General features: G+C 49.3%; 1 protein-coding gene across 1 annotated transcript in view; it reads left to right on the plus strand.

The window, feature by feature from the left end:
• LOC149334523 (saccharopine dehydrogenase-like oxidoreductase) overlaps nucleotides 1-26,931 on the plus strand; it is a 79,297-nt gene that overhangs the window by 17,506 nt on the left and 34,860 nt on the right. The window contains exon 2 of the mRNA XM_089555159.1: nucleotides 22,757-22,863. Coding sequence (XP_089411285.1) covers nucleotides 22,757-22,863 — 107 coding nt within the window. The remainder of the gene's footprint in view (nucleotides 1-22,756; nucleotides 22,864-26,931) is intronic.

The following is a 26,931-nucleotide window of genomic DNA, read 5'->3' on the forward strand; positions in this document are numbered from 1 at the left end:
GTAAGGGAAATTGCTAAAAAAATTTCCTGTCAAAACTACTTAACAGGAACAGGCACGTACTCCTGAAATGTACTATAAAAGTAGCTGCAAAGGAGTATATAATACTTCTGTTAATTGCCATGCTAACTCCTTTGTGATCGCAAATTTACTCCTAAATAAACTCCCGTCTAGAGAGTGGTAACACTTCACTCCTTCCAGCACTCCGAAAGTACCCCTTCAAACAGAGGAGTAGACGATATACTCCTATTCTGAGGAGTATCAAAACCCCTTTTCGGGAGTGCGCTACGCGATGAGCCATTTACTCCTTTTTGGGAGTTTTCCGGTTTGCAGTGCGCCACCTAGCGTCTCGTCTGCTTCTGGTCAGTCGTCTGATAATGGCGGTGAGTGAAGACCGCTTGATTACCATCGTCGCTGGATTTCTGCTCACTTCTGCTCCTTCACGGGCGCCTGCCGCGGTACAAGATATTGGCTTGTCGCCGTTTTCCGCTACAGTACGTTACATAATTGAATTTCTCCTGTGAAGCTTCCAGTGCTCTAACCATACCTAACTTTCCTTTGTTTGTGTCGCCACCCCGTTACAGCCCCCGCTTAGGCCTAATTCTCACAGGCTTTTTTCAGTGTGGTTCTCGCAGTGTGTTGCAGCAGATTATGTGTTGCATGAACATGAAACTTTGAAAGAACACAGTGTCAACGCTGAGCTCTTGATTGAGCTCATTCATTATGAGCTCCTCATTTATTATGAAAAGCCAAGCCTTAATGAAGTGAATATGAAAGCAAATACTACCATTCCAAACTACCATCAGGGGTGTTTTCAACTTTTCTGCTCTGGTTTATAGTCAAATATAGCGCGGTCTATGACCGTGAAAACTACCCAGCGACTCCTTCTCAGTTTTGAACTACTGATTATAATGTTACATCGCTTCATCTACAAACATGGCGAACAAAACGAGCTCGTACAGCAAAAGGAGACGACAAGCAGACGACTCTCGCCGCCTACGCCGCCGCTGGGCTTGTAGACGGCGAATAGAATGCGTGACGCGGAGTTACTTTAGCGCAGCGCAGTTTCCCAAGTTTGGTTGCCGGCGGCCCGCAGAGCTAGCTACTTCCCGTTTCCGCCGCTGTCCCTGCCGTAAGAATGAGCCTGAATGGAGATAAACATGACTCCATTTATGGGCTCCATTTCTGTGGGTAGTAAAAGATTTACTCCTTTATACCCCAAAATAACTCTCTTTATACTCCAAAATAACTCCCTTTATACTCCAAAATAACTCCCTTGTATAAAGGAGTAAATAGAAAACACCATACATATGGAGTAAAAAAAAACTCCTTTTGGGTGTGCGTTAGAGGACAAGCCATTTACTCCCTTTTGGGTGCTTTTGCTAACAGTGTATGCTGTCCCGTGTGCTAGGGGGTCAGGGCTCCTCAAGCTGTTCCTCACAGCTTTTACCTGCCCTCCTCGTAACTTTTTGTTGCGGAATAAATTTTGATTTAATTTGATTTGATTTGCCACATGTCGTATTCAAGGCCCCGCTGCCGGGCGGCTATGATAAGATTAATTTTCTTTTTTTTTCATGGCAGTGTGAGGGCTGTACTCCTTCATTAACGCTATCGGAAATAGACGCAGGGTTCATTAAAGCTGCCCAGCGGGACATCCAGCCGGTGTAATAAAAGCTCTGCACATGTCTTTCAGAAGGACCTGTTGTGTACATGTGTACAGTTGCGTTACGAAAAGTTCAATGTAGTCGAGTCCACTTAAAACGGCCGTAGATATAACGGACGCATCGCTTATTGCGAACGAGGGCTGTGCTAGCGTCAAAATATGCATTAGGGCGATGGCGATTCGTCTCAGATGTTGTTGTTGTTAGTGGCTATTTATTGGTAATAAGAAAATAAGATAATAAAAAATGAAGGAACAGATGTTGCTAGCCGCGACATCTGCCATCGAAGCCTGAAGCACCTGAGCTGCTGCTAGCGGGAATAAAATGACACGGAGAGGACAGGGAGAAGGAAATAAAGGGGAGAGCGATAGAAGAAAGGATAGGGGTAGGGCGGAATATACACTATGTACAGTCTTTGTCAAAAGTAACCAGGCTGCATGGTTTGCTTCTAGCTCGTACAGTGGAGCCCTTACAGCCTCCCTCAAGCTGAAATGGTTGTTAAAGGCAAGGACTGGGGCTCTCCTTACCTTCCAACACGTTTTGATCTTCAGGAAAGCCACAAGCGCTCCACTATACAAGCTAGAAGCAAACCATGCAGCCTGGTTACTTTTGACAAAGACTGTACATACAGTGAAGAAATTTGGCCGCACCACCCAACGTAACTCCGGCGAAGGGTCCCTCGATGCGCGCGCCCCCTCCGCCGCTTGGAGGGGGCGCGCGCGTCGAGGGACCCTTCGCCGGCGCCGACGGGAGCGCCACTCGCGGTGAGGAGCGCACCTCCAGGGGCTGCGATCCTGCTGTTCTCAGTTTGCTAAGACTGCTGGTTTTAAGCACGAACGGTTCTGTTGAAACCCTGCCCCTTTCTGAAACCGACATATGGTGATTTCAGAAAACAGTGGCACACGGTAAAAGCGCTTCTGCTGTGCAAGCTGTTTCTGCATAAAGCATGCTAGTTCAGCCAGTGCCCTGAAAAAGGAACTGCACATGGATCACTCGGAAGCTTGGGTGGGGTTGGAAAATTACGCAAATAAAAATAGCTTTAGAGGATATCTCATCATTCCGGAACGGTTTCTTTCGTTTTGCTTAACAGAGCGTCATTATTTTGCTGCTGGATATACGTACAGCTCGTTGCAGAGGTATACTATGTCACCCCTCTTGTCCCAGATTAAAATATTTTGAGTGGTCGAAGTGAATTACGCAGCCTTTTATGCGAAGCATACTAAAATAGCCCAACCCAGCTCCTCAAGCGCGGCGGTGTCGTTACCACTGACCTTTCGTGACCTCCATGTCATACCACGTGATGCGTGACGTCACAGCAGATGAAAAACGGGGGCCCAACTGGCGCCGTGCGCGAGGCGTCGCGACCAAAGAGGACCACGTGATGCGTGACGTAACGACATAGGAGAAACGGGGCCCCAGCTTGCGCCGTCGCGCGAGGCGTCGCGACCACTGTGTTTCCTGCTTCTGCCGCTAGGTGCGCTGTAGTGAACACGTGATGCTGGAGCGGCGGTATACAAGGGGGTGCGCCTGCCTCTGCTAGGCGTACACGGGATAGAGATGCCTCCTGGAGACAGGGCTGCTCGTTGGAATGAGAAGCAAAAGTTGCGGCGTGCTACAGAGACTGATGAAGAGCGTGAAGAACGTCTAGCCAAGCGGCGTGCTCGATATGCAACTCGGCGACAATATGCTTCGCATCTGACTAGGCTTAACCTAAGCTAAGCCTCAGCCATTTTTTTTCCAGCTGGTGTCAGCTGGATTTAGCTGGAATCAACTCTTTGATCACTTCGGATATTTTCGTCTGAGCCGGATAATAATTATTACTCCCGTCATTCACTGCTCTCCTCCTTATCCACCAGCGCCGCGATTGCTTTCTGTATACCCGCCGCGGTGGCTAAGTAGCTACCGCGCTCGGCTGCTGGCCCGAAAGACGCGGGTTCGATCCCGGCCGCGGCGGCCGAATTTTGATGGAGGCGAAATTCTAGAGGCCCGTTTACTGTGCGATGTCAGTGCACGTTAGTGAACCCCAGGTGGTCGAAATTTCCGGAGCCCTTCACTACGGCGTCCCTCATAGCCTGAGTCGCTTTGGGACGTTAAACCCTAATAAACCAAACCGTTGCTTTCTGTACGGCGTTATACCTGCAGCAACGCCTCAAGTTCGTGCTCTGCTGATCCGTAACCGAAACTTCGCATCTTGCGTGCATGCACAGCGCGACAACTGCGCATTGCTCGCATTATTTTGCTTTCCTCAGTACAGCCGGGGGCCACTTAGTATTTCGGTGTAGGCGGTCTTAGCACCCTCATATGGTAGTTACACTAAATGCCGTGCCGATCGCAGAGGCAAATGTGGGCAAACACTTCGAAACGGTAGCTACAGCCAAGCGTTACCGCTGCAGCACTCTAAAAACAGAGAAATCTGTAGGAATGTAAAATACGGGCTTTTATTGCGAGGAAGTGCAGTGGCGTGTTTATCGTCGGTGGTATGCATTACTCTGTGATCTCAGAGGCGACGTACGTGTCCTTATTCAAGAAAGCGCGGGCCCGTTTTAAACTTCCTCTACGAAAAAAAAATGCACCGAAAATAAACCCTCGATGCCATGTATTGCTTTCGAAACAATTATCCGCACGCTTTCTCTTGCGGTGCCTTCGGTTTCGCGCTATTAAGGCGGAAGCCTTTAATGCCTCATAGTTGTAAGCAGGAGTTGTCGACAGAAATGTCACGGTTTTCAATTGGTCGAAGTGGTCGTGATGTCAGAGTGCGCGAATTTCAAACGGGGCCAATTGTACTTCGACTAGTAACCATGCAACCAATTAAGGGAATGGCATAGTGATGTTCCAGTAAGTGCGGCTGTGTTTAGTTAGTTAATTAACCAAAGCCTAATTAACCTTTCCAGTGAGACCAGATAAATAATTTAAAAAATCGAGTAGGAAATAGGTCGAGTTGGGGAATCCAACCAGGGTCTCTGGAGAGTGCGAGACGAGCATGCTAACCACTCCGCCAAGCCAGCTAAATGGTTTGGAATGAAGAAAGGCGCGTCTAGTGAATACAACGTCTTCGTTCACTCCCATCTTCCCCCCTTCCTGTTACGGTGAGGTTCAGGTGTCCATCAAGACAGGCAAGACAGATGCATTTCCTTTCCTCAAAAACCAATTTACCGACGAGCAAGGCGGAGAGCCGAACGGGCGATGGCGTTCTGTAGACTCCCTAGCAGCGTTGCAAGACGCTGTCGCGTTCCACTCTTAGAGGCGAAGCTTAAAACCACACATCAGTGACGCAAGCAGCAACACCGCGCTTAAGGCTTCCGCGTTCTGTAGACTCCCTAGCAGCGTTGCAAGACGCTGTCGCGTTCCACTCTTAGAGGCGAAGCTTAAAACCACACATCAGTGACGCAAGCAGCAACACCGTGCTTAAGGCTTCCGCGTTCTGTAGACTCCCTAGCAGCGTTGCAAGACGCTGTCGCGTTCCACTCTTAGAGGCGAAGCTTAAAACCACACATCAGTGACGCAAGCAGCAACACCGTGCTTAAGGCTTCCGCGTTCTGTAGACTCCCTAGCAGCGTTGCAAGACGCTGTCGCGTTCCACTCTTAGAGGCGAAGCTTAAAACCACACATCAGTGACGCAAGCAGCAACACCGTGCTTAAGGCTTCCGCGTTCTGTAGACTCCCTAGCAGCGTTGCAAGACGCTGTCGCGTTCCACTCTTAGAGGCGAAGCTTAAAACCACACATCAGTGACGCAAGCAGCAACACCGCGCTTAAGGCTTCCGCGTTCTGTAGACTCCCTAGCAGCGTTGCAAGACGCTGTCGCGTTCCACTCTTAGAGGCGAAGCTTAAAACCACACATCAGTGACGCAAGCAGCAACACCGTGCTTAAGGCTTCCGCCTCAGCGCACTTTAGGTCAACGAAGTGCCCCCCCCCCCCCCCCCCCCCCCCTCTGAATTTTTCTTGCTCAGTCTGCCTCGCCGATTGTGCCTAGGTCGCTTCATTTGGAGGAATGAGGCTCTGTGCCATTAGGAGCGCCGGAGCGATCCTGCCGTATACTCCCACCGCCACTCTCTGGGTGGCGCGGCTGTTAAGCGATCGCGGCGGCTCCTGGCAAATGCCTATTGCGAGGAGGGGCCGTAAACTACCCCCCCCCCCCCCCCCCCACCTCCCCTTTAGTTGAAGAGGTCGCGCTTCCAGCAAGCGCGGAGGAGATCGAAGAGCGACACTCAGCCCTCGCGACAGCCCCCCGTAAAGAACATGTCGACCCAAAAGGCGGCGTTTTAAACAGTAATTGAGCACCACCAAGCGCGCGCCGATGCCCTCCAATGGCAATCATTGCCGTCGTGTTCGCCGGCTGGCCAAAGCTTCCCAAATGGAAGAAGCGCGGTGCGCGCGAGACAGGGGCATCGTCGAAAGCGAAGCTACTGACAATGGTCGTGGATCAGCTAACAGTAGCGATATGAGTTGGAATGTCTTGCTAGCCATGATGGTCACGTGGTATAAGTCTGTGCCGCCGCTGCGTTACTTTTGTCGCTGCATTGGCGTAGGACAATAGATGAATGTCTCGAAAACGCACGTGGCCACTCGCACGTAGACTGTGGAAGCGCGTCGTTGATGCATAGCTTGCCAGATCTTTCCTCGGATGGCTATATACGTTCCTGCGGGCCATAACATCGCAGAACCGCTTGCTTTGACGAAGGCGTTCAACGCCAAGTATACAGGGTCTTTCATCTAAGATTTTACACAATTTTTAAAAATAGGCTTTTTGAGTTAGAATATCGATTTCTTTGGCATAGCATTGTGAGAGGTATGCATCAGAATACAGGTAAGACGTGCTAACAGCAGGCTGGTTAACTAATATCGAACAAACTTTTAACTGCTACTGTTAGGTTCCTTAGATATTGACAAGCGTGTAGCCCACGGCAAATAATATCGATATCAGTTTTTAGAATTTTGCCAAACAAATTTTGCCAACATCGCGCCGAAATACATGCGCTTCCGAGAAGCTTGCAGGCAAAGCAACCTCTCCAGTGTACGCGACTCGTCGAAATAGCCAAAATTTGTTAGACCACAGCGCCGATGGTAAGCGGTTTTCGAAATTTTAAGAACTGATATTGATATTACTTACAGTGGGCTACAGCCTCTTAATAAGTAAAGGAGCCTAACAGTAATAGTTAAAAAGTTGACTATTCGATATTAGTTAACCAGCCTGCTACTTAGCACGTCTTAGCACCGCTGACAATGCTATGCCAAAAAAAGCGGTATTATAACTCAAAAAGCCTATTTGTAAAAATTGTGTAAAGTCTTAGGTGAAACACCCTTTATACGAGGCCCGTGTACTGTGCGATGTCAGTGCACGTTAAAGAACCCCAGGTGGTCGAAATTTCGGGAGACCTTGACTACGGCGTCCCTCATAGCCTTAGTCGCTTTGGGACGTTAAACCCTCCATAAACCAAACCAAGTTTATACGCGCATTCCCCTATAGATCTAGGAATCTGAATAATGCGGCCAACCTGCCACCAGCTGCCGTGCACGTATGGAGAGTTGTCCACATTTATTAAAGTACCCCCATGGCGCCTGCTGCAGCGCCAGCTAACGGACGCGTCAGCTTTGCGAGCATGGAGGAAAAAAAAACTAAGGAGGGAGCATGACGTCACGCGGCCAGCGTTCGCAAGCCGAGTGTTTTGAAGTCGTTTTCTCCCTCAGTTTTTCGCTCTCCGAGCCGGTCCTTTATGTTTTGATTCCGGTATGTTTTAGTGCGCGCGTATGCGCGACCCGCGGCGCGGGCGTCTACAACAAGGAAGTTGATCTACAGTTAGTCTGCCGCGCTAATCGGCGCATGCGCGCGCGCAGCGGGGCTAGACTTTACCGCACGCTATCACGTGGTGCGATCACGGGGGGGGGGGGGGACACACTCTCTTTTTTTTGCTATATCTTTACTTGTTAAGACTAGGCTTCAAGGTTGTCGCCGGACGCTCCCTCCTCAGTTTTTTTTCATCCATGTTTGCGAGGCAGCCATGGGCGTTCTGTCTGGTATAGCGCTCAGCATGCACTTCTGCCATATTGTAAACTCTGGCAGGATTCCGTCCCTAGAGTTAATTGCTGGCAGCAAGGGACTCAACGAGGAGAACATAACCGCTTGCAGAGCCTGGAAAGAGCTCTGGTAGCGTCTGCTTTGAACATGTAGACGCGCATACTTAGTTTTTAAAAAATAAAAGGCACCATTGGCGGACTTAATTTTTCGGCTGCTTTGGTTTGGTTAAGGTTTAACGTCCCGAAGCAACTCAGGCTATGAGGGACGCCGTAGTCAAGGGCTCTAGAAATTTCGACCACCTGGGGTTCTTTAACGTGCACTGATATCGCCCGGGCCTCTAGAATTTCGCCTCCACAGAAATTCAGCCGCCGCGGCCGGTATCGAACCCGCGTATTTCGGGTCAGCAGCCGAGCGCCGTAACCACTCACACGTGCCACTGACACTGCCGCTCGATCTCCTCCAAAGGGAGCTACCGCGGCGGGGCTTTTTTTTTTGGCTGGTATACGTAGTCCGCCTATATCATCGGATATAACGTACGGAATCCGCGTTACCATCAAGTTCGTTATAAGTGGGCTCTACAGCAGTTTAAAGTGGTTAATTTTCGTTAGGCCATCAGTGCAAAATAATTGCATTTTGTAGTAAAACGCCTACACAGCAGCTCGGGACAGTAGCACTATAGCCGGGTGGCGAAAGGTTGCGGGTGTTTGAGAAACGCGTGGCTTCTTCTCCCGGCGGCGTACTGTGAGTCGCCGGCACGGAGCATAAAAGGCTGCAGATGGATATGATAAACGGAACGGGTTTATTGCCCGCGAATACGTGCAATATTTACAAGCGCCTTTCAAGGTGCAGACGGACCAAAGCGCTGACGGGCGGATACGCTCAGCAGAGTCAGGTCGGGGGCTTGGAGCGAGCGCATGCTTTCCCTTTGGCTAGTCGCCGAAGGTCATTAGATACTTTTAGAATGATGGGACCCTATTAGTTGAACAGCAGGGTGCCAGTGCGCATGCGCAGAACAGTAACGCCCCTCCCCAGATGCGGCGGAGGCGAAATTCAAAGGCGCTCGTGTGCTGTGCGATGTCGAAAAGATCCCCAGGTGGTTGAAATTACTCCGGAGCCCTCCACTACGGCACCTATTTCTTCTTTCACTTACTCGTTTATCCCTTCATTTGCGGTGCGCTTCGGGTGTCCGCCGAGATCAGACAATTACTGCGCCATTTCCTTTCCTCAAAAATCAATTTACCAATTTTTCTCCTATTCTAAAGTCTCTATTCTGTCTTTAGCGCTTATGCGATCGACGTGGGCCTGTCTGGTGTGAGCCTTGGATCGGGTGGAGATGGGGTTCAGGTGCCCTACATACAGGGTGTTTCACCTAAGACTTTCTGCAATTTTTAAAAATAAGCTATTCGAAATAGATGCGCGCTTTTTCTGGCATAGCATTGTCAGTGGCGTAGCACATCATAATGCAGCTAAGACGTGCTAACTAGCAGGCTTGTTAACCAATATTTAATAGTTAACTTTTAAACTATTACCGTTGGGCTCGTTAATTATTGAGAGGCATGTAGCCCACCGTAAGTAATGTCCATATTCGTTTTTAGAATTTCGAGAACGCGATTATCCTCGGCGCTGTGGCCCAACAAATTTCGCCTACATCGCGCCAAAATACATGCAGTTTGAGAAGCTTGCAGGCAAAGCAACCTCTCCAGTGAACCTAACTCGTCGAGATAGCCAAAATTTGTTGGGCCACAGCGCCGAGGATCATCGCGTTCTCTAAATTCTAAAAACGGATATCGACATTACTTACGGTGGCCTACATGCCTCTCAATAATTAAGGAGCCCAACGGTAATAGTTTAAAAGTTAACTATTAAATATTGGTTAACAAGCCTGCTAGTTAGCACCTCTTAGCTGCATTATGATGTACTACACCACTGACAATGCTATTCCAGAAAAAGCGCGCATCTAATTCAAATAGCTTATTTTTAAAAATTGCAGAAAGTCTTACTTAGAAAGTGAAAGTGAAGTCTTGCAGAAAGTGAAACACCCTGTATACTAGTGTGGTGGCACGTGTACCGATTGACTATGTCGTTGCTGGGGTGCCTTTAGCTGGTGTTGGGCCATGGTCATCCCGGGAAGGGTTGGCCAAATTTGATGGGTTGGTCCCGATGCCGTTGTCAAAGCGCGCCCTATCGGCGGTGACGACGAAGGCGGAGCACGCCCGCACACCTGTGTCGTTTGGCTGTGTATCGGGGGCAAGGATGCGTCGGGAAAAACAGAGGAGGCTATGGTCGGGACCGCTGTCAGTGGGCTCAGTGCGGGCTCATCCGTGTCCTCCGCCATGGTCGCCACGACGGCGTCCATGTGTTACCCAGAAGAGCCTGCGAAAAACCCACATGATGTGTTTGTTAATTGTCCGCGTATACATACGGGACAGATGTGCCGTGGCACGTTGCGTGGAGTGTACTGCGAAGCACCGGTCATCGCTCCTTTGCCAGGCACAACCTCCCAGGATAGGGCATACCGGCATGGCCGGCGGTGGTCGTCAGAGCTCCTCGACACAGAACCTTCTGTCGCTGGAGCTTGTATTTCGTTACGTCCTAACTCGTGGCTCCTGGGCCTTTGTGTGACCGGCATGGCCGGCGGTGGTCGTCAGAGCTCCTCGGGACCGCTTGCTGCATATACGAGGTCTGTTAGAAAAGTATCCGACTTTATTTTTTTTTTGCGAACACCTGATGGATATGAGACAAGCGCGCTTGCATCAGGCGACCTTGAACCTTCATGCGCATGCATGAATTTTTTTCCCGCCTGCCGATAGCGTCAGTCGCTGGGAAGCAGCGTTTGAGTGAGGCAGTGTGCAGTGCTCTCGTCGGTTTTTTATTGCAAGGAAAATGGCGGAGTGAAAGGAGCAGCGCTACTGCAACAAATTTTGCCATAAACTTGGCGACAGCCGAGTGGAAACCATTCGAAATATTCAGACGGCTTTCGGTGAAGATGCTATGAGCAGCACACAGTTTAAGCAGTGTTACAATTGTTTTAAAGATGACCGCACATCGGTGGAGAACGAGCCACGCTCCAATCGGCCATCAACATGCCAAAATGACCAGGTCATTGCCGAACTGAACGCTATGGTGATGCGGGACTGTCGCGTGACTATCCGAGAAATTGAGGAAGAGGTGAACATGAGCAATTTCTCCGCACATTCCATTATCACCGAAGATTTGGCCATGGAGAGAGTTGCGGCGAAATTCGTGCCGAAGCTGCTCACGGTGGAGCAAAAGCAGCTTCGTGTTGATGTCTCACAGGACATGCTGGATTCCGCAAACAGTGACCCCGACTTCATCAACATCATAATCACTAGTGACGAGTCTTGGGTGTACAGGTACGACCCGGAAACCAGATCCCAGTCGTCAGAGTGGAAGCATTCCACGTCACCAAGACTTAAGGCCCGCCAATTGCGCAGCAATGTGAAAGTGATGCTGACTGCTTTCTTTGACACCCTCTGTGTGGCAGACCACGAGTACGCACTCTACAGGGTCAAACAATGACCAAAGAGTACTACAGGGATGTCCTCCGTTGCCTACGTGATGCTGTGCGGCGCAAGAACCCGGAGCTGAGGTCAACAGGAAATTGGCGCACCCATCGCGCCAATGCTCCTGCACATTCCTCGCACTCGAATCAGTTTTTTTGGTGCAAAACCAGACTCCTGTAGTTCAACAGACTCCTTACTGTCCTGATATGGCCCCTGCGATTTTTGGCTGGTTCCCAAAATCAAAAGGCCATTGAAAGGAGCGCGATTTCAGACAAGGAAGAACATTATGGCTGCAACGACAGCTGAGCTAAACTCCATTCCGAAAAGGGCCTTTTCGGAATACTTCCCACAATGGCAGCACCGCTGGGAGAAGTGTGTGGAGTCCCAAGTAGACTACTTTAAAGATGACTAGGTTTGCAACGCTCCAGTTATGCAAGTTCTTTTTCAACGGCCAAAGGTCGGATACTTTTCTAACAGACCTCGTATATCCTGGCAAGCGCTGTCGAACGTGCCGGAGTCGCTGCTGGTCTGGTGGAGCAGTCTTCACCGGGGGAACAAGTGATCTCGCTCAGTGGCCTCGAGTCGCGCACGAAGAAGCCCTTAATTCAGAAGAGTAGCAATTTGGACCGGTTGGTAGGAGTTTTTTTTCCACGAGGACACAACAGAAAATTGCACGGGCCGAGCTCTCGTCCCGTCCACTTCTCTGTTGTGTCCTTGTGTTTGTTGAGCTTTTACGCATCGCCATGCCCTTAGTTCACTGTCATAGTATACGGGTGAGAGAAGGACAATCAGCGTTGTAGTTGGAGGAGGAGGGTTTCACCCACCTTTCTTACGAACGACTATAGGGCTCATGAAGGAAATTAAAAAAATTATAGTTAGGTAACTCAGTATTATACATCACTCATGTATAAGAAAGCTTTGCAGTAGTTACATACAAAGAAAAGCGAAATACACTTGCCTGGAGGGAGCCTTGTATCGTCGGACCCGCTGAGGAAGTGGCACGCGCTTGCGCATCAAGGAAGGTGACATTTTCACGGAGCAGGTTTTACTAGACCGAGGGCATGTGAGAGGGGGCCGCTTCCAGTTCTTGAGACAAATGGTCATACAACTCCTACCTTCCAAATGCCGCATCTGCACTTCGGAGGCTGCATGCCATCAATCCTGATGAAAGAAAACGCGAAGAGCTGTAAAGGCATTTTGCCGTGCATTTTGGGGCGGGAATAGTATTAGGTGCATTTTATGATTTCGGGCGTACGCATACGTGCGTGTCTGTAGTCTTATTTGTAGAAGGCGGCGTACCTGCCCATCGGGTTGTGGGCCTTACCTAGGTGGAGTCCTCCAAGGTAATTGCCTTCAGGGTAAAGGCCTTTAGGTCAAAGGTTTCACTAAATGCTTTCAGCGTGGAGGCCTTCGTGGTAAATGCCCTTAATAGAGGCCCTTCCGCCCGAAGCCTTTATGGTAAAGGCCTTTAGGTCAAATTCCTTTAGCACTTAAGGACCTTAAGTGCCAGCCGTAACTAGTGCTAGTACACTATATTCCGCGCTTAGCCATGCTAAACGGTCTGCTATTTTTTGTTTCTCCATTGAGCTATATCGGAGATGCGGCAACTGCAAGCAATTAGCGTGAACTTGATCACACATCATGTTTGAGATTGTGGCACGCAGCGGGATCGTACTGACGCTTGCGGCGAATGCCCTTTTCCGCACCTGGCGCAACTGAGGCACATTGAAAATTTTGGCAAGTTCCAGTTTCTAATGAACGCTGATGCTGAGCGCACACGTGTTCTTCTGTGTAAACAATTTACAAAAGACGGAGGCGTAACAAAGTCAAGGTGGACTATCCAACGGCAACTCCACGAATCAAGTGTGGTCTACGGCTCCAAATCAAAGCAGCTTCGACGTCCTTCTGGGTTTGGCTGCAGTGTTACAAAATTACTCTCGCGAAATCGCTATCCATGCACTAAGCATTTCATAATTTGCAACGTACTGGTGGCTTGACGACCAAGCAAAAGGGCCAAAATTTATGCTCTATATTGTTTGAACTGGTTTTCTAGGAAAGGAAAATGGCGCAGTATCTGTCTCACATATTTCGGCGGACACCTGAACCGCGCCGTAAGGGAAGGGAAGAAAGTGGGACTGAGAGAAGAACGGAAGAAAGAGGTGCCGTAGTGGGCGCCTCTTGCGTTTTGCCTCCATCGAAACGGAGCCGCGGTGGTCCTCTCGTTGATTCAAAAATTCTATTGTTTGTTGTCCTTTAATGGACGTCGTTTTCCGAACGCTTTTTAAGTAAGGAAAAAAAAGCCACGTTGGCAGAAACGAAGGACGAAAAACGAAACAAGTATATGGAATTGGTCGTCATCTGTTTACTGCCATGTCGGGTGCCCTTCATCTACAGAAGCCGTTTACGCACACAAACAGGAAAGATGGCGCCCGCAGGCATGTGGCAACGCGCATGGAAAGCCATTTGTGCAAGCGGAAAAGTGCTGCACGAGTGTCTTAAAGAACAATAGCGTCAATGGAAATCTTGGGCTCTCGGCTGCAGTTGCTAATCGGACTTCGGCGCTTTACTGCAGACTTAAGTGGTGTGCGACTTTTTTTATATAATAACTTCAAAAAATTGACGGGGGCTTAGCTTTGGTTAAGCCTGGTAGGTTGCGAAAGCAAAAGCGCAGCGCCTCCAACTGAAGGAACGGAGTGCGCCGCGTCTACAGGTCACGCTTGGCTACCGGCCGCCGCTGCGCGACGACTCGACTTGGTAGCCCATCTCTCACCCTGGTATGACGTCAGAGGTCATTCTAAAGGTCAAACGTGGCTACCGGCCGCCGCTACGCGAAAGGCCGTTCATGAGCGTAGTATTGCTTTCGCAATAAAAAGAAACCGCAGTTGCTAACAGTGGGCCACGGTCTGCGGCGTGACTAGGGTGACCGACCTAACAATGCAATGTACGAAATCAGTTTTTAATGCTCGACTGTGTCAAACAAGCCAGAGGCATCAGAGTTATTGAGCTTATAATTTCTTCTCGTGATCACCTTCATGTTTCGGCGGGAAGAAAAGCTTTAACAAGGGTCTACGTTTTCACGGAGGAATTCTGTTCGGCTGTCCAGAATGTGGGCGGAGCTTCACTGCAGGCTCAAGTTTTATCCGACTGTAGTTAACTAATAACTTTAAAGAATTAAAAAAATGTTGCAGACTAGATCACATATGGCTTCCAACAGCACTCAGTTGGTTTCTCCGTCTTAAAAAAAAACAAACTTGGTTACATTTACAACAGAACATCATTTACGGCTGGTCTGTCTCATTTTTAATACCGGCTTAGCGCGAATAAAATAGACTCGACATTTAGACAGCGATGAACACAGGCGTTACTAACAACTGCTTCAGACAGAAGCATATATGCAGGGCGTTGCATAGTGCTCCAGTAATTTTGGAAAACAAACCTTTTTGAGAAATCTGAAGTTTGCTTTTGCAACATAGTAATACCAGTAAAACACGTTGCGGGGCTAGTTAGTGAAGCATTTTCTTCTTTTCAAATTTAAACAGCGCTAACTTTTCAGACGACTACACAGATAGACATGACAGGACGGGCGCTGTCTGAATGTCAGCGGCCGACACGTCAGCGCCCGTCCTGTCATGTCTATCTGTGTAGTCGTCTGAAAAGTTAGCGCTGTTTAAATTTGAAGAAAAGAAAATAGTAAGTGGTGGCGGATGTCAGAGAACAAGTAAATCAAGTTAACTAGCAAGCAGCTGATAACTAAAGTCTAATAGCTATAACATTTTAACTGGTTAAACGATTGCGAAACAGCGCGGCGGCTCACGGACAAGTGAAGGAAGGACGCAGCAAAAGTGCCAATATAAAACCGTTAGTTAACGGCGCCAGTTTTAAGTATAGAAATTACAGAATGGTTAATAATAGACATAATTCTTGAATTTCGAGGAGGCTATCACGCTTGGTGTTGTTGGCGCAGCAAATTCTGACCATTCCTCTCCTCATTCGAAAACCTCGCGGCCACGGAGCGCACGCAGCAACGCCAACCTGTACACGTCACTTGGAGGCGCACGTGTCATGTCACCGTTTTCCCGTCCCGAGCTGCAGGGACGGGAGTGCCTTCGAGTGGCGTGCTCTGACGTGGGGAACGTTGCTAGGGCTATATTTTGAAGCTACACTGTAATTAAATGGAGGGTGGGGCAAAAGGTATGACAAGTAGGCGCTGGTAGCGTGATTATACCGAGCGTCGTCGTCTTTCGGAGCAAATGTTTGGAGCTATACGGAATGAGGAAATTGACTACAAAATAAATATTTTTAGGCGTTTATGATGGCAGATTACCGTAATATGTAGCAAGGGAAAAAGCAGTCCCCCCCCCCCCCTCTCGTATCGCCTGTTCAGCGAATACATGGAGCTGCGAGCAGGTCTGCTAAATTTATTGCAGCAGTATTCTTCGAATGAAGAGTCCGACGATGATGTTCCTCATGTGGAGGAAAGTGCAACTGGCAGCGTAGCTAGACTTCAGACTAACACGTGGATGACCATGTATTCAAAGCAGCTGAATTTTTTTTATGTGGGTCACTCAGCGTTAACGATGCCGTCCGAACGAACGCGGCTTATCTAAACGCGAAGTAGCATTCAGCAGCCTCAAATGCGCACTTTGAGTCGCGTAAGCGCGATCTTATCTGCGTAGAAGGTAGGGTTTCCGCTGTCTTCGATGCGCCGGTACACGTTGCTGCCGTCGTCCAGGCGGAAGAAAATTTGCAACCGTTGCCGATGTCTGCCGCAAGAAAATTGCGTCGGGCGTTTCAAGTGTGCCGTTGTTTGAAACGCCCGCCTTTTGTACTCTCTGCTAGCCTGCGCCTCGAAATAAAGCGGTATGGCAATTTAAGTCTAGTTCTTATCCTAAACTCTGCATAAAAGAAATTCGTTTTGTGCATCGGTGGTTCAGTGGTCAAGGCGCTCGTCTGCTGAGGCGGAGCACCCGGGTTCGAACCCGACCGCGGCTGCCGAGTTTCGATGGAGGCGATACGCAAGAGGCGCCCGTGTGCTGTGCGATGTCAGTGCAGGTTAAAGGTCACCACGTGGTCTAAATTACTCCGGAGACCTCCACTAGGGTAGCTAACCGATTATCCTTTCGGTTAACCTCCCTGCCTCTCCTCTTCTTCCTCCTCCTCCACTCTTTCTTCCTTTCTTCTCTCAGTCCCTCCTTTATCCCTTCCCTTATTACGGCGTGGTTCGCGTGTCCACTGAGATATGTGAGACAGATACTGTGCCATTTCCTTTCATCAAAGCCAGTTTTCAATTTTTTAGGTAGGCGAAATGCACTGGAGTAGGTATAAAAAAAAAAGCCCTGCTGTGCGCGCTGCAGCCGCGCGATTTTCGAATGGCGCGCGGAACTGCAGTGCCGAGCGCAATCGCATTTTCGAAGTTCGAATAACTGAAATGACTATATTAGTGATATGGCCACCTACTAATTCGTAATATTATAAACAGGGGACTAACTGTGTTAATGTAAACTCACTTAAGCAACTCACTATTTAACAGCTAGGATCGATTTACCTTTTATTTTTCTGACATCTGACCTCACTTACCTTTGGATGTACCTGAACAAAAAATTCTGTCAGATTTTGCTGAAACACCCTGTAAACGTTGTCACGAGAAGGCGATAAAGCGGGCAGTGGCGTGGAGAAGAGTGCTTGGGCTGCGCCCACAGCCATGAAGTAATTCCTTCACATGCTCTTGTATCCTTCACCTTAATTGCTGCGCCATAACAATATATATATTGAATTCACGCTAATAGGGTGAGGTCTGCACACGCGAGAAAAAAAAAATACTGAATGTTCAATGAGATGAAATATTGTTCGTTTGCAAAACTGGTGCTTTGCGGACTAATAAAAAAATTGGCGGGGGCTTAGCTTTGGTTAAGCCTGGTAGGTTGCGAAAGCAGGTGTTGTATACTGCATATGCAGCGCCTCTAGTGGGAAGAGAGCGGGCCGCCGTGCCAAGCGGCCGCCGCGAATACAGTCCGACGTAACGCAAGCGAGCGCGCACGCTGCGTTGCGTTGGTAAAACAGCTCCGTATAGTTCGACGCACTGCAGCGGCCAACGCAACCGGCGGCTGCCAGCGTGCCCCGACGAGCCCGGCGCAGATTTGGCCCCTGCTCCAATTGCGCGCCGGCGCCGCCGACCGCGTCGACCCACAATGCATCGCGCGGAGAAAAATGGCGGATGCCAGCGCGAGCGGCGTGAGTGCGAAAATCTTTCGCACATACATTGAGCGCCTGCGCTTTCGCCGCAAGCAGTGGACTAGTATCACGAGAGCAAGTTTCTGTCGCGCGGATAACACCCTCGCCATATTTCATATAGTAGCCGCAATGGCGTGAATGGAGCGAAACGGATGAGGCGACGCAGAAAAAGGCGCGAACGGAATTCAAACTACCCGCCGGTCGACGATCGGCGCGCGGTCGTTCTGCGCACGGTGTAAGAAAATTATTCTTACACCGTGGTTCTGTGCATGCTCCGAAGCGGCGCGCGGCGTCTGGACGCATCGAAGTATACAGGGGGTGGCGCTCCGGCCGGCGCAGCGAAACCGGCGTAGCGCGACAGACTGCGAGCGACGCTCGCCCGCGCACTGAACACGATTTTTTACCCTCGCACGCAGGCTGCGGACGCGCGCCTACTCTCGACGCCAGTCGCCATCTGTCGGCGCGCGCGGCCCGAGGGACTGCGGGTCGCGCCGGCGCCGCGCATAGAACGCATGTTTACGTGTTCGCTTCTGCCGTTTTGTGCTCCATCAGCTAACGTATGAGGGTGTGTGCTGTGTGTCGCTACTCACATTTGCCCTCTTCCAGACAGTGCTGCGGTTATCTTGTGCGTAGTTACTCGTTAACGTGACATCCGAGGGTAGTCGACCAGGTAGTGTACGGACTGGAAACCGGCACTTCGAAGCAGATTTCTGCGCTGTCGTGCCGTTTGTTGTCGCCTTTTACGTGCGATATCATCTATGATAATATAATGCATCAGAATGTAGATCTATTGACTTGACTCAGTGGAGTAGTAACTGGATAGGCGAGCTGCAGACTGAAGGTTGTCCCGACGGAGCGCGTGTTTTCGATCACCAGTACGTGTTCAGCATCCTTGCGCTGAGCTTGCTCTTGTTCCCATTAAGAACATTTCATGCACAGGATTGTAAGCACGACCGCTACCGATTTCAGCTGCTTTTTCCGCACGCATCTCAGAGGTATCTGGGGGGTAAAGGTTTATCTATAGTATCTTTCTGCTGTTGGTATGTACCTTAGCTTGGTTTGGTTTATTAAGGTTTTACGTCCCAAAGCGACTCAGGCTATGAGGGACGCCGTAGTGAAGGGCTCCGGAAATTTCGACCACCTGGGGTTCTTTAACGTGCACTGACATCGCACAGTACACGGGCCTCTAGAATTTCGCCTCCTTCGAAATTCGGCCGCCGCGGCCGGGATCGAACCCGCGTCTTTTGGGCCAGAGCAGAGAGCCGTAACCACTGAGCCACCGCAGCGGTGCGGTATCTACATTATTCATAGGAAAATATGCGCGATTTCATTACATTTTCTACACTTAGCCAAACGCCTACGCAACGCTCTCACACGCGGCGAGAGCTCCTGAATAAAATAACGCGACTTCGGACCTCAGAATTAGTGAAAGCTGGATTAGCTGCTCATATCTATTCAAGCTTTTATAAATTAAGCGGAAGTACGTTTTTATGCACCAGGTTGCATAAACCATGACAAAATTTGTTTTCTGTTGGCGCTGCGACTCAGTTGAGCTCACAGCGGTGGTTTGTTGATAAACTGGCGCGGCGACAAGAAAGCCGTTTGTGGAAGTGGGGGGGGGGGGGGCTTTATGGCCGGCAGGAAGGAATAAGAGTGCATGGGAATTGGAACTGCATACTAGCCGCACACCTAATTCTTGATATTGAATAAAAAGTTTCTTTGCGGTGGAGCACCAAGACGGAATTCGATATAAGCACGAGCGCGTTCTAAGCGCCGGCACAATTAACCTGAATGTCAAACTAAATGTCATTAAAACGCGTCAATGTTATCGCTTTGATAACGTAAATACTTCCTGCAACACAGCCACGCAGCGGAAGTATGCTCGACAATGTTTTTTAGCGCCCGAAGCGCGGCTATATGCAGGCGCGGCCGCGGAACTGCCGCAGCCCCGCAGTCCCCAAAGAAACGCCCGCACCGCGGCGCGCCAGTCGGTGCAAAATGGCCGCGCCCAGGAGAGGCTCAAAAATCTTACCCTCGCACGCAGGCTGCGGACGCGCGCCTACTCTCGACGCCAGTCGCCATCTGTCGGCGCGCGCGGCCCGAGGGACTGCGGGTCGCGCCGGCCCCGCGCATAGAACGCATGTTTACGAGTTCGCTTCTGCCGTTTTGTGCTGTGTGCTGTGCGTCACTACTCACATTTGCCCTCTTCCAGACAGCGCTGCAGTTATCTTGTGCGCAGTTACTCGTTAACGTGGCATCCGAGGGTAGTCGACCAGGTAGTGTACGGACACTTCGAAGCAGATTTCTGCGCTGTCGTGTCGTTTGTTGTCGCCTTTTACGTGCGATATCATCTATGATAATATTATGCATCAGAATGTAGATCTATTGACTTGACTCAGTGGAGTAGTAACTGGATAGGTGAGCTGCAGACTGAAGGTTGTCCCGACGGAGCGCGTGTTTTCGATCACCAGTACGTGTTCAGCATCCTTGCGCTGAGCTTGCTCTTGTTCCCATTAAGAACATTTCATGCACAGGATTGTAAGCACGACCGCTACCGATTTCAGCTGCTTTTTCCGCACGCATGTCAGAGGTATCTGGGGGGTAAAGGTTTATCTATAGTATCATTCTGCTGTTGGTATCTACCTTAGCTTGGTTTGGTTTATTAAGGTTTTACGTCCCAAAGCGACTCAGGCTATGAGGGACGCCGTAGTGAAGGGCTCCGGAAATTTCGACCACCTGGGGTTCTTTAACGTGCACTGACATCGCACAGTACACGGGCCTCTAGAATTTCGCCTCCTTCGAAATTCGGCCGCTGCGGCCGGGATCGAACCCGCGTCTTTTGGGCCAGAGCAGAGAGCCGTAACCACTGAGCCACCGCAGCGGTGCGGTATCTACATTATTCATGTGAAAATATGCGCGATTTCATTACATTTTCCACACTTAGCCAAACGCCTACGCAACGCTCTCACACGCGGCGAGAGCTCCTGAATAAAATAACGCGACTTCGGACCTCAGAATTAGTGAAAGCTGGATTAGCTGCTCATATCCATTCAAGCTTTTATAAAATAAGCAAAAGTACGTTTTTATGCACCAGGTTGCATAAACCATGACAAAATTTGTTTTCTGTTGGCGCTGCGACTCAGTTGAGCTCACAGCGGTAATTTGTTGATAAACTGGCGCGACGACAAGAAAGCCGTCTGTGGAAGGGGGGGGCGGGGCTTTATGGCCGGCAGGAAGGAATAAGAGTGCATGGGAATTGGAACTGCATACTAGCCGCACACCTAATTCTTGATATTGAATAAAAAGTTTCTTTGCGGTGGAGCACCAAGACGGAATTCGATATAAGCACGAGCGCGTTCTAAGCGCCGGCACAATTAACCTGAATGTCAAACTAAATGTCATTAAAACGCGTCAATGTTATCGCTTTGATAACGTAAATACTTCCTGCAACACAGCCACGCAGCGGAAGTATGCTCGACAATGTTTTTTTAGCGCCCGAAGCGCGGCTATATGCAGGCGCGGCTGCGGAACTGCCGCAGCCCCGCAGTCCCCAAAGAAACGCCCTCACCGCGGCGCGCCAGTCGGTGCAAAATGGCCGCGCCCAGGAGAGGCTCAAAAATCTGATCCATAAACGCGCCTTTAAGCCGAGTTGGTAGCCCGTCTCTCGCTCCTGGTATGACGTCACTAGCGCCTCTAGCGGGAGGAGCGCGGCGGGCCGTGCCAAGCGGCCGCTGTATAGTGCCTAGAATACATTCTAGGCACTATAGCCGCCGTTACCCGACGAGCCCAGTTGGTAGCCCGTCTCTCGCTCCTGGTATGACGTCGCGCCATAACGTCACTAGCGCCTCTAGCGGGAGGAGCGCGGCGCTCCGTGCCATGCGGCCGCCGTTACCCGACGAGCCGAGTTGGTAGCCCGTCTCTCGCTCCTGGTATGACGTCACTAGCGCCTCTAGCGGGAGGAGTGCGGCGGGCCGTGCCAAGCGGCCGCTGTATAGTGCCTAGAATACATTCTAGGCACTATAGCCGCCGTTACCCGACGAGCCGAGTTGGTAGCCCGTCTCTCGCTCCTGGTATGACGTCACGCCATAACATCACTAGCGCCTCTAGCGGGAGGAGCGCGGCGCGCCGTGCCAAGCGGCCACCGTTACCCGACGAGCCGCGTTGGTAGCCCGTCTCTCGCTCCTGGTATGACGTCACGCCATAACATCACTAGCGCCTCTAGCGGGAGGAGCGCGGCGCGCCGTGCCAAGCGGCCACCGTTACCCGACGAGCCGAGTTGGTAGCCCGTCTCTCGCTCCTGGTATGACGTCACTAGCGCCTCTAGCGGGAGGAGCGCGGCGGGCCGTGCCAAGCGGCCGCTGTATAGTGCCTAGAATACATTCTAGGCACTATAGCCGCCGTTACCCGACGAGCCGAGTTGGTAGCCCGTCTCTCGCTCCTGGTATGACGTCACTAGCGCCTCTAGCGGGAGGAGCACGGCGGGCCGTGCCAAGCGGCCGCTGTATAGTGCCTAGAATACATTCTAGGCACTATAGCCGCCGTTACCCGACGAGCCGAGTTGGTAGCCCGTCTCTCGCTCCTGGTATGACGTCACTAGCGCCTCTAGCGGGAGGAGCGCGGTGGGCCGTGCCAAGCGGCCGCTGTATAGTGCCTAGAATACATTCTAGGCACTATAGCCGCCGTTACCCGACGAGCCGAGTTGGTAGCCCATCTCTCGCTCCTGGTATGACGTCACTAGCGCCTCTAGCGGGAGGAGCGCGGCGGGCCGTGCCAAGCGGCCGCTGTATAGTGCCTAGAATACATTCTAGGCACTATAGCCGTCGTTACCCGACGAGCCGAGTTGGTAGCCCGTCTCTCGCTCCTGGTATGACGTCACTAGCGCCTCTAGCGGGAGGAGCGCGGCGGGCCGTGCCAAGCGGCCGCTGTATAGTGCCTAGAATACATTCTAGGCACTATAGCCGCCGTTACCCGACGAGCCGAGTTGGTAGCCCGTCTCTCACTCCTGGTATGACGTCACGCTGTGACGTCACTAGCGCCTCTAGCGGGAGGAGCGCCGCGCGGTGCCAAGCGGCCGCCGTTACCCGACGAGCCGAGTTGGTAGCCCCTCTCTCGCTCCTGGTATGACGTCACGCTGTGACGTCACTAGGCATGACGTCAGGCGTCATTCTAAAGGTCAAACGTGCCAAGTGGCTGCCACTACGCGAAAGGCATTCTTGGGAGCAGTATTGCTTTCGCAATAAAAATTTGTTGGTGCCTTACGTTTTCAGTTGGTTATGTATTCTAGAAAAAGTGTGCTGTTACTGATGCAGCAGTGTGTGTGTTGTGCAGAGGATGCCTTGGACAACGTTCCGGTGATTGTGGCTGACGTGGCGGATGAGGCCTCCCTGCTGGCCATGGCGAAGCAGACCCGTCTTGTGCTCAACACTGTCGGGCCGGTCAGTATACTGTTTGGCATTGGCTGTCTTCTCGGGCGTCCCGTGACTGGGCCTGCTTGCTGCAGGAGTAGCTGGTGTGGAGCTCCATTAGTGTCGCGCAGATTGAGCCTGTACTACCTATAGTCGGATACAACTTCCTAAGTCTGCTGTGAAGCTCCGCCCACATTCAGCCTCCGCGCACAGAATTCCTCCACGACAAAAAAGTAGTCCGCTGCTTAAACGTTTCTCGTTACGTAAACAAGAAGCTTATCACAAGAAAAAGATTATGAGCTCTAGAATTTTGATACAGGGATTGTCTGATATAATCAAACATTAAAAAGCTGACTTCGTTTACTGTTGCGATTAGCGAGCGGAGTAATACAGGACGCCGCCGACCACGGCCCAGTGTTAGCAGCTGCTGTTTTTTTAAGTTGTATCGTACTATAGAATGATGAACCTGTGTACTGCAAATTGGCCCAAGGCAAAGAGCGCCCATTGTCTTGTTCAGTTATACCCCTGTCAAGCGCTCAAAATAAAGTGCACTTACGAAGAGTGTCACTTGCTAAAAGTGCACTCTATAGTAGGATACAACTTAAAAAAAAAAAACAGCAGTTGCTAACACTGGGCTGCGGTCCGTGGCGTCTTGTAATACTCCACTGGCCAATCGCAACAGTAAATGAAATCAACTTTTTAATGTATGACTGTATCAAACAATTCACGTATCAAAATTCTAGAGTTCATATTTTTTTCTTGTTCTAAGCTTCTTGTTTAGGTAATAAGAAACTTTTATAAGCAGCGGACTACTTTTTCGTCGTGGAGAAATTCTGTACGCGGAGGGTAAATATGGGCGGAGCTTCACTGCAGACTTAAGCTGTATCCGACTATAGCACAGCTAAACCGTGTAACATATGTGCACTTACAGAAGTGTGCACTCAGGTCGGAGTGCATTCACAGAAAACACTTTGAGGGCCGAGTGCGTAGCCTCGCCAGCAGCGACTTTGAAGGCGCAATATGTATTGTGCGTAAAAATTACAAGTTTATTTTTTACACTCTGTAACACTGTTTTTTAAAAAAATTTCTTCATTTTAGCTACAAGCGAAGCAACACAACAAAGGAACGCGATGAGATGCAACTTCACTGCACGCCGCCATCTTGTTTACTGTTGAAATTCTGGAAATTCTTTTCTATTTCAGTTCTTTTTTTTTCATCACTAAAAAGCATGTTAAAAAGTGTTGAGGCTCATTTTATTTTTGCTGTCACGTCAAACAATCAATTTTTAAGATACATTTTTTTTCACTGACCTCTTAAAAAATTGCGCTCATTTTGTGTCGCCATTTTTTTTTACCATGAGTGCACTTAGCTTTCCCCTTTAGCAACCACATAGGCTAAAGTGTCAGTTAATAATGCCAAAGCCCACTCCCCATAAGTGCAATTAAGTTGTGTGCTTGACAGGGGTATTACTCTGTTGCCATGTGTTCTGTGTATTTATGTCCAATGAGACATATATCCCACATAGGCCACGACGTCAGACGAGCATGCGTCTCTTCTTTTGTCCTGTTTTTCGCACCATTTCCTGTTCATGGGATTAAGACTCGCACGTCCGTAGCCAAATCTTGGTATCACGGGAAGAATGAAACACGTCCAAGAACAAATGACGACATTGAGACATCTGCACAGGACTTACAGGAGACTTCCTGCTCCGGAATAAGTTTTAAATGACATCAGGAGAGCAGAATTGACAGAAAAATCCCATCGCCGGCGGCAGTAAGCCGGTTGATACGTAGCCAGTCGATGGAAGTAACAGCGACGGTGCCAAAGCGAGGCAACCGGTGGCAGCTGCCACCTCGTAAATTTCCAGGCCACACAAACCCAGAATTTAATCTGACCTACCCGTCTCTCCACCACCCCATTACAAATTTCCTGCTGTTTCTTGTTCCTGGGAAGGAGATAGGATGAGAAAGGAAGGATCTTTAATGAAATCTGCAGTGTGAACTGATTCAAGCATTGTGTTCAATATATTTTTTCACTGCAGTAATAAAGTTAGTTTAAAGAATTTTGCAGTTAAGCGTCTTTGATTGTGCTCTCCATTGTCTGTGTACAGTGGAAAAATTTAGCTTAAAGAACACAAATACACAGGACAGACGCTAGTCTTCAACTCTTGTCTTCGCTAGTCTTCACCTGTGCTAGTCTGTGCTAGTCTTCACGCTAGTCTTCACCTGTGCTAGTCTTCACGCTAGTCTTCAACTGTGTTCACTGAGCACTAGGAAATATGAATCCAAAAGCTTTCCAACTAGCCCAAGTTTCCGCCTTAATATGTAGATTAAAGAACTTTGCTTATTAACCACCCGGTATATCTAGCGTGTAACTGAGTTTCTTTGTAATTTCTTCGTTGCTGGGCATATGAGGATGAGGGCATGATATGAATTGCAGGGTCAGTGTGAGATTTGTATATGTGCTGGTTTTGCTGTGGTGCTCTAATATTGCCCTCTTTGCCCCTTGCATATCAAGTATTTGACAGATTGATTAAACTGATTAATTGGTAATTAAGAGTACTATGCTATGACTGCCATGTTCATGAGCACAGGGTTGCTTTTGCTTTTTACTAAATTTGCATGCATGTTATTTAATTTTGCTCCGAGCGTTTCAATAACGCTGACGAAATATTACTTAAATGCTTATTTAGAACATTTTAGCGGCTGCCACATGATGATCCCAGAAATGATCCCAGAAATGTCCGTACGTCCATCTTCGGACATCTAATGGATAAACTCTGTGATCTGTGGCCTTGTATCGGATCTAGTCTGACAGATGTCCAGGGGTTGACTTTAATATAATAATGGGATGTCCATCGGAGATCCAAATGTCCGATCGAAGTGGGTCACCTATCACCGATTGCCATTTAGGATAATACAAGTCGGATCATAAAAATATAGTGTACCAAAATTTTTAATTTGCGATGAGCTCCGAAAACCAAAATGCTCTGTGCACACTGAAATACTCATGCTCACTGATGGCTGTATCTTAGACCCAAGTGCATGTTGGAGCATAGTTTTTTTTGCAAAGCTCTCTTTATGATGAAAAAAAGCAAAAATTTTTGTTTAGTTTCACGTTTGATATTTTTTAGCTATTCGTAGGTACAATTAATGTAGTTTATCTTTAGGAAAAGAACTTCAAATAAAAATTACAATCATGGGCAGTGTTCTGGAGCAATTGTCAATGTGGGAACAAGCAAGAAACCAAGGTTGTTTTGGAGGACACGTGCCATGCCATTTAAGCACACTTTAATGTTCCATGACGTTGATTTTCTCGTGATGTCTTTGACAGGTGTGCTTGATGTAGAAGGCGTCATGCAGCAGAGGCGTGTGGTTCATACCATGAATAGTGTTTCATGCCCAGGCTTTGTTTTTCCCACAGGAGAGTTAGGGGGTCATTGAACTGCGTGTTTTTTTTTTGATGCCCCTCCTGAGGCAGAAAAAAAGCATGCCAGCTTTTTCAAGCGCTGTGACATGGCTTTTATCGAGTGCTGTGACATGGAGCGATGCTGGGACAGTTGATGAACTTGTTCCATTGTCGACATATGGACAGAAGTGAAGCGTAGAAGGCAATTGGGTGTAGTGAACATGATGCAGTGTTCTATCTCAGTCACTTTCTCCAATTGTCTGTTGTTCTCCATTTCTGCTGTTGTGTCCGTAGTGAGTTCGTGCTGCCCTCAGAAAGCCACCTGTAGTTTAATGGGGAAATTTATGCTGGCACAGGGTTTGCAACTGTTGTTTCTGATATGTTCCATAGACGATAAAACTGTTTATGTAATTTTTATTGGCGCCTAGTTTTAGCTGAGAGTTTTCTCCTACCAAATGATGTGCTAGACATTAGAATGCATGGATGACAGCGTGTTATTCACCTTCATCTGCTAATTTATAATTGGATTTCTTTTCTCATTCTGTTTCGGTTTCATCAATCAAACAATGGCTGTGATGTGTAGTCGTCCTTTAGGTCACGTGAGGCGCGAAAAAAATTCCACTAAGAACGTTCATGTGTAGTTTTAATTCAATACAACACTTAAACCAGCCTGTTTCAAGAGCTGAAATG

The sequence above is a fragment of the Amblyomma mixtum genome, chromosome 8 (genome assembly GCF_055824585.1).
Source record: "Amblyomma mixtum isolate Tamu chromosome 8, ASM5582458v1, whole genome shotgun sequence".
NCBI classification, from domain to species: Eukaryota; Metazoa; Arthropoda; class Arachnida; order Ixodida; family Ixodidae; genus Amblyomma; species Amblyomma mixtum.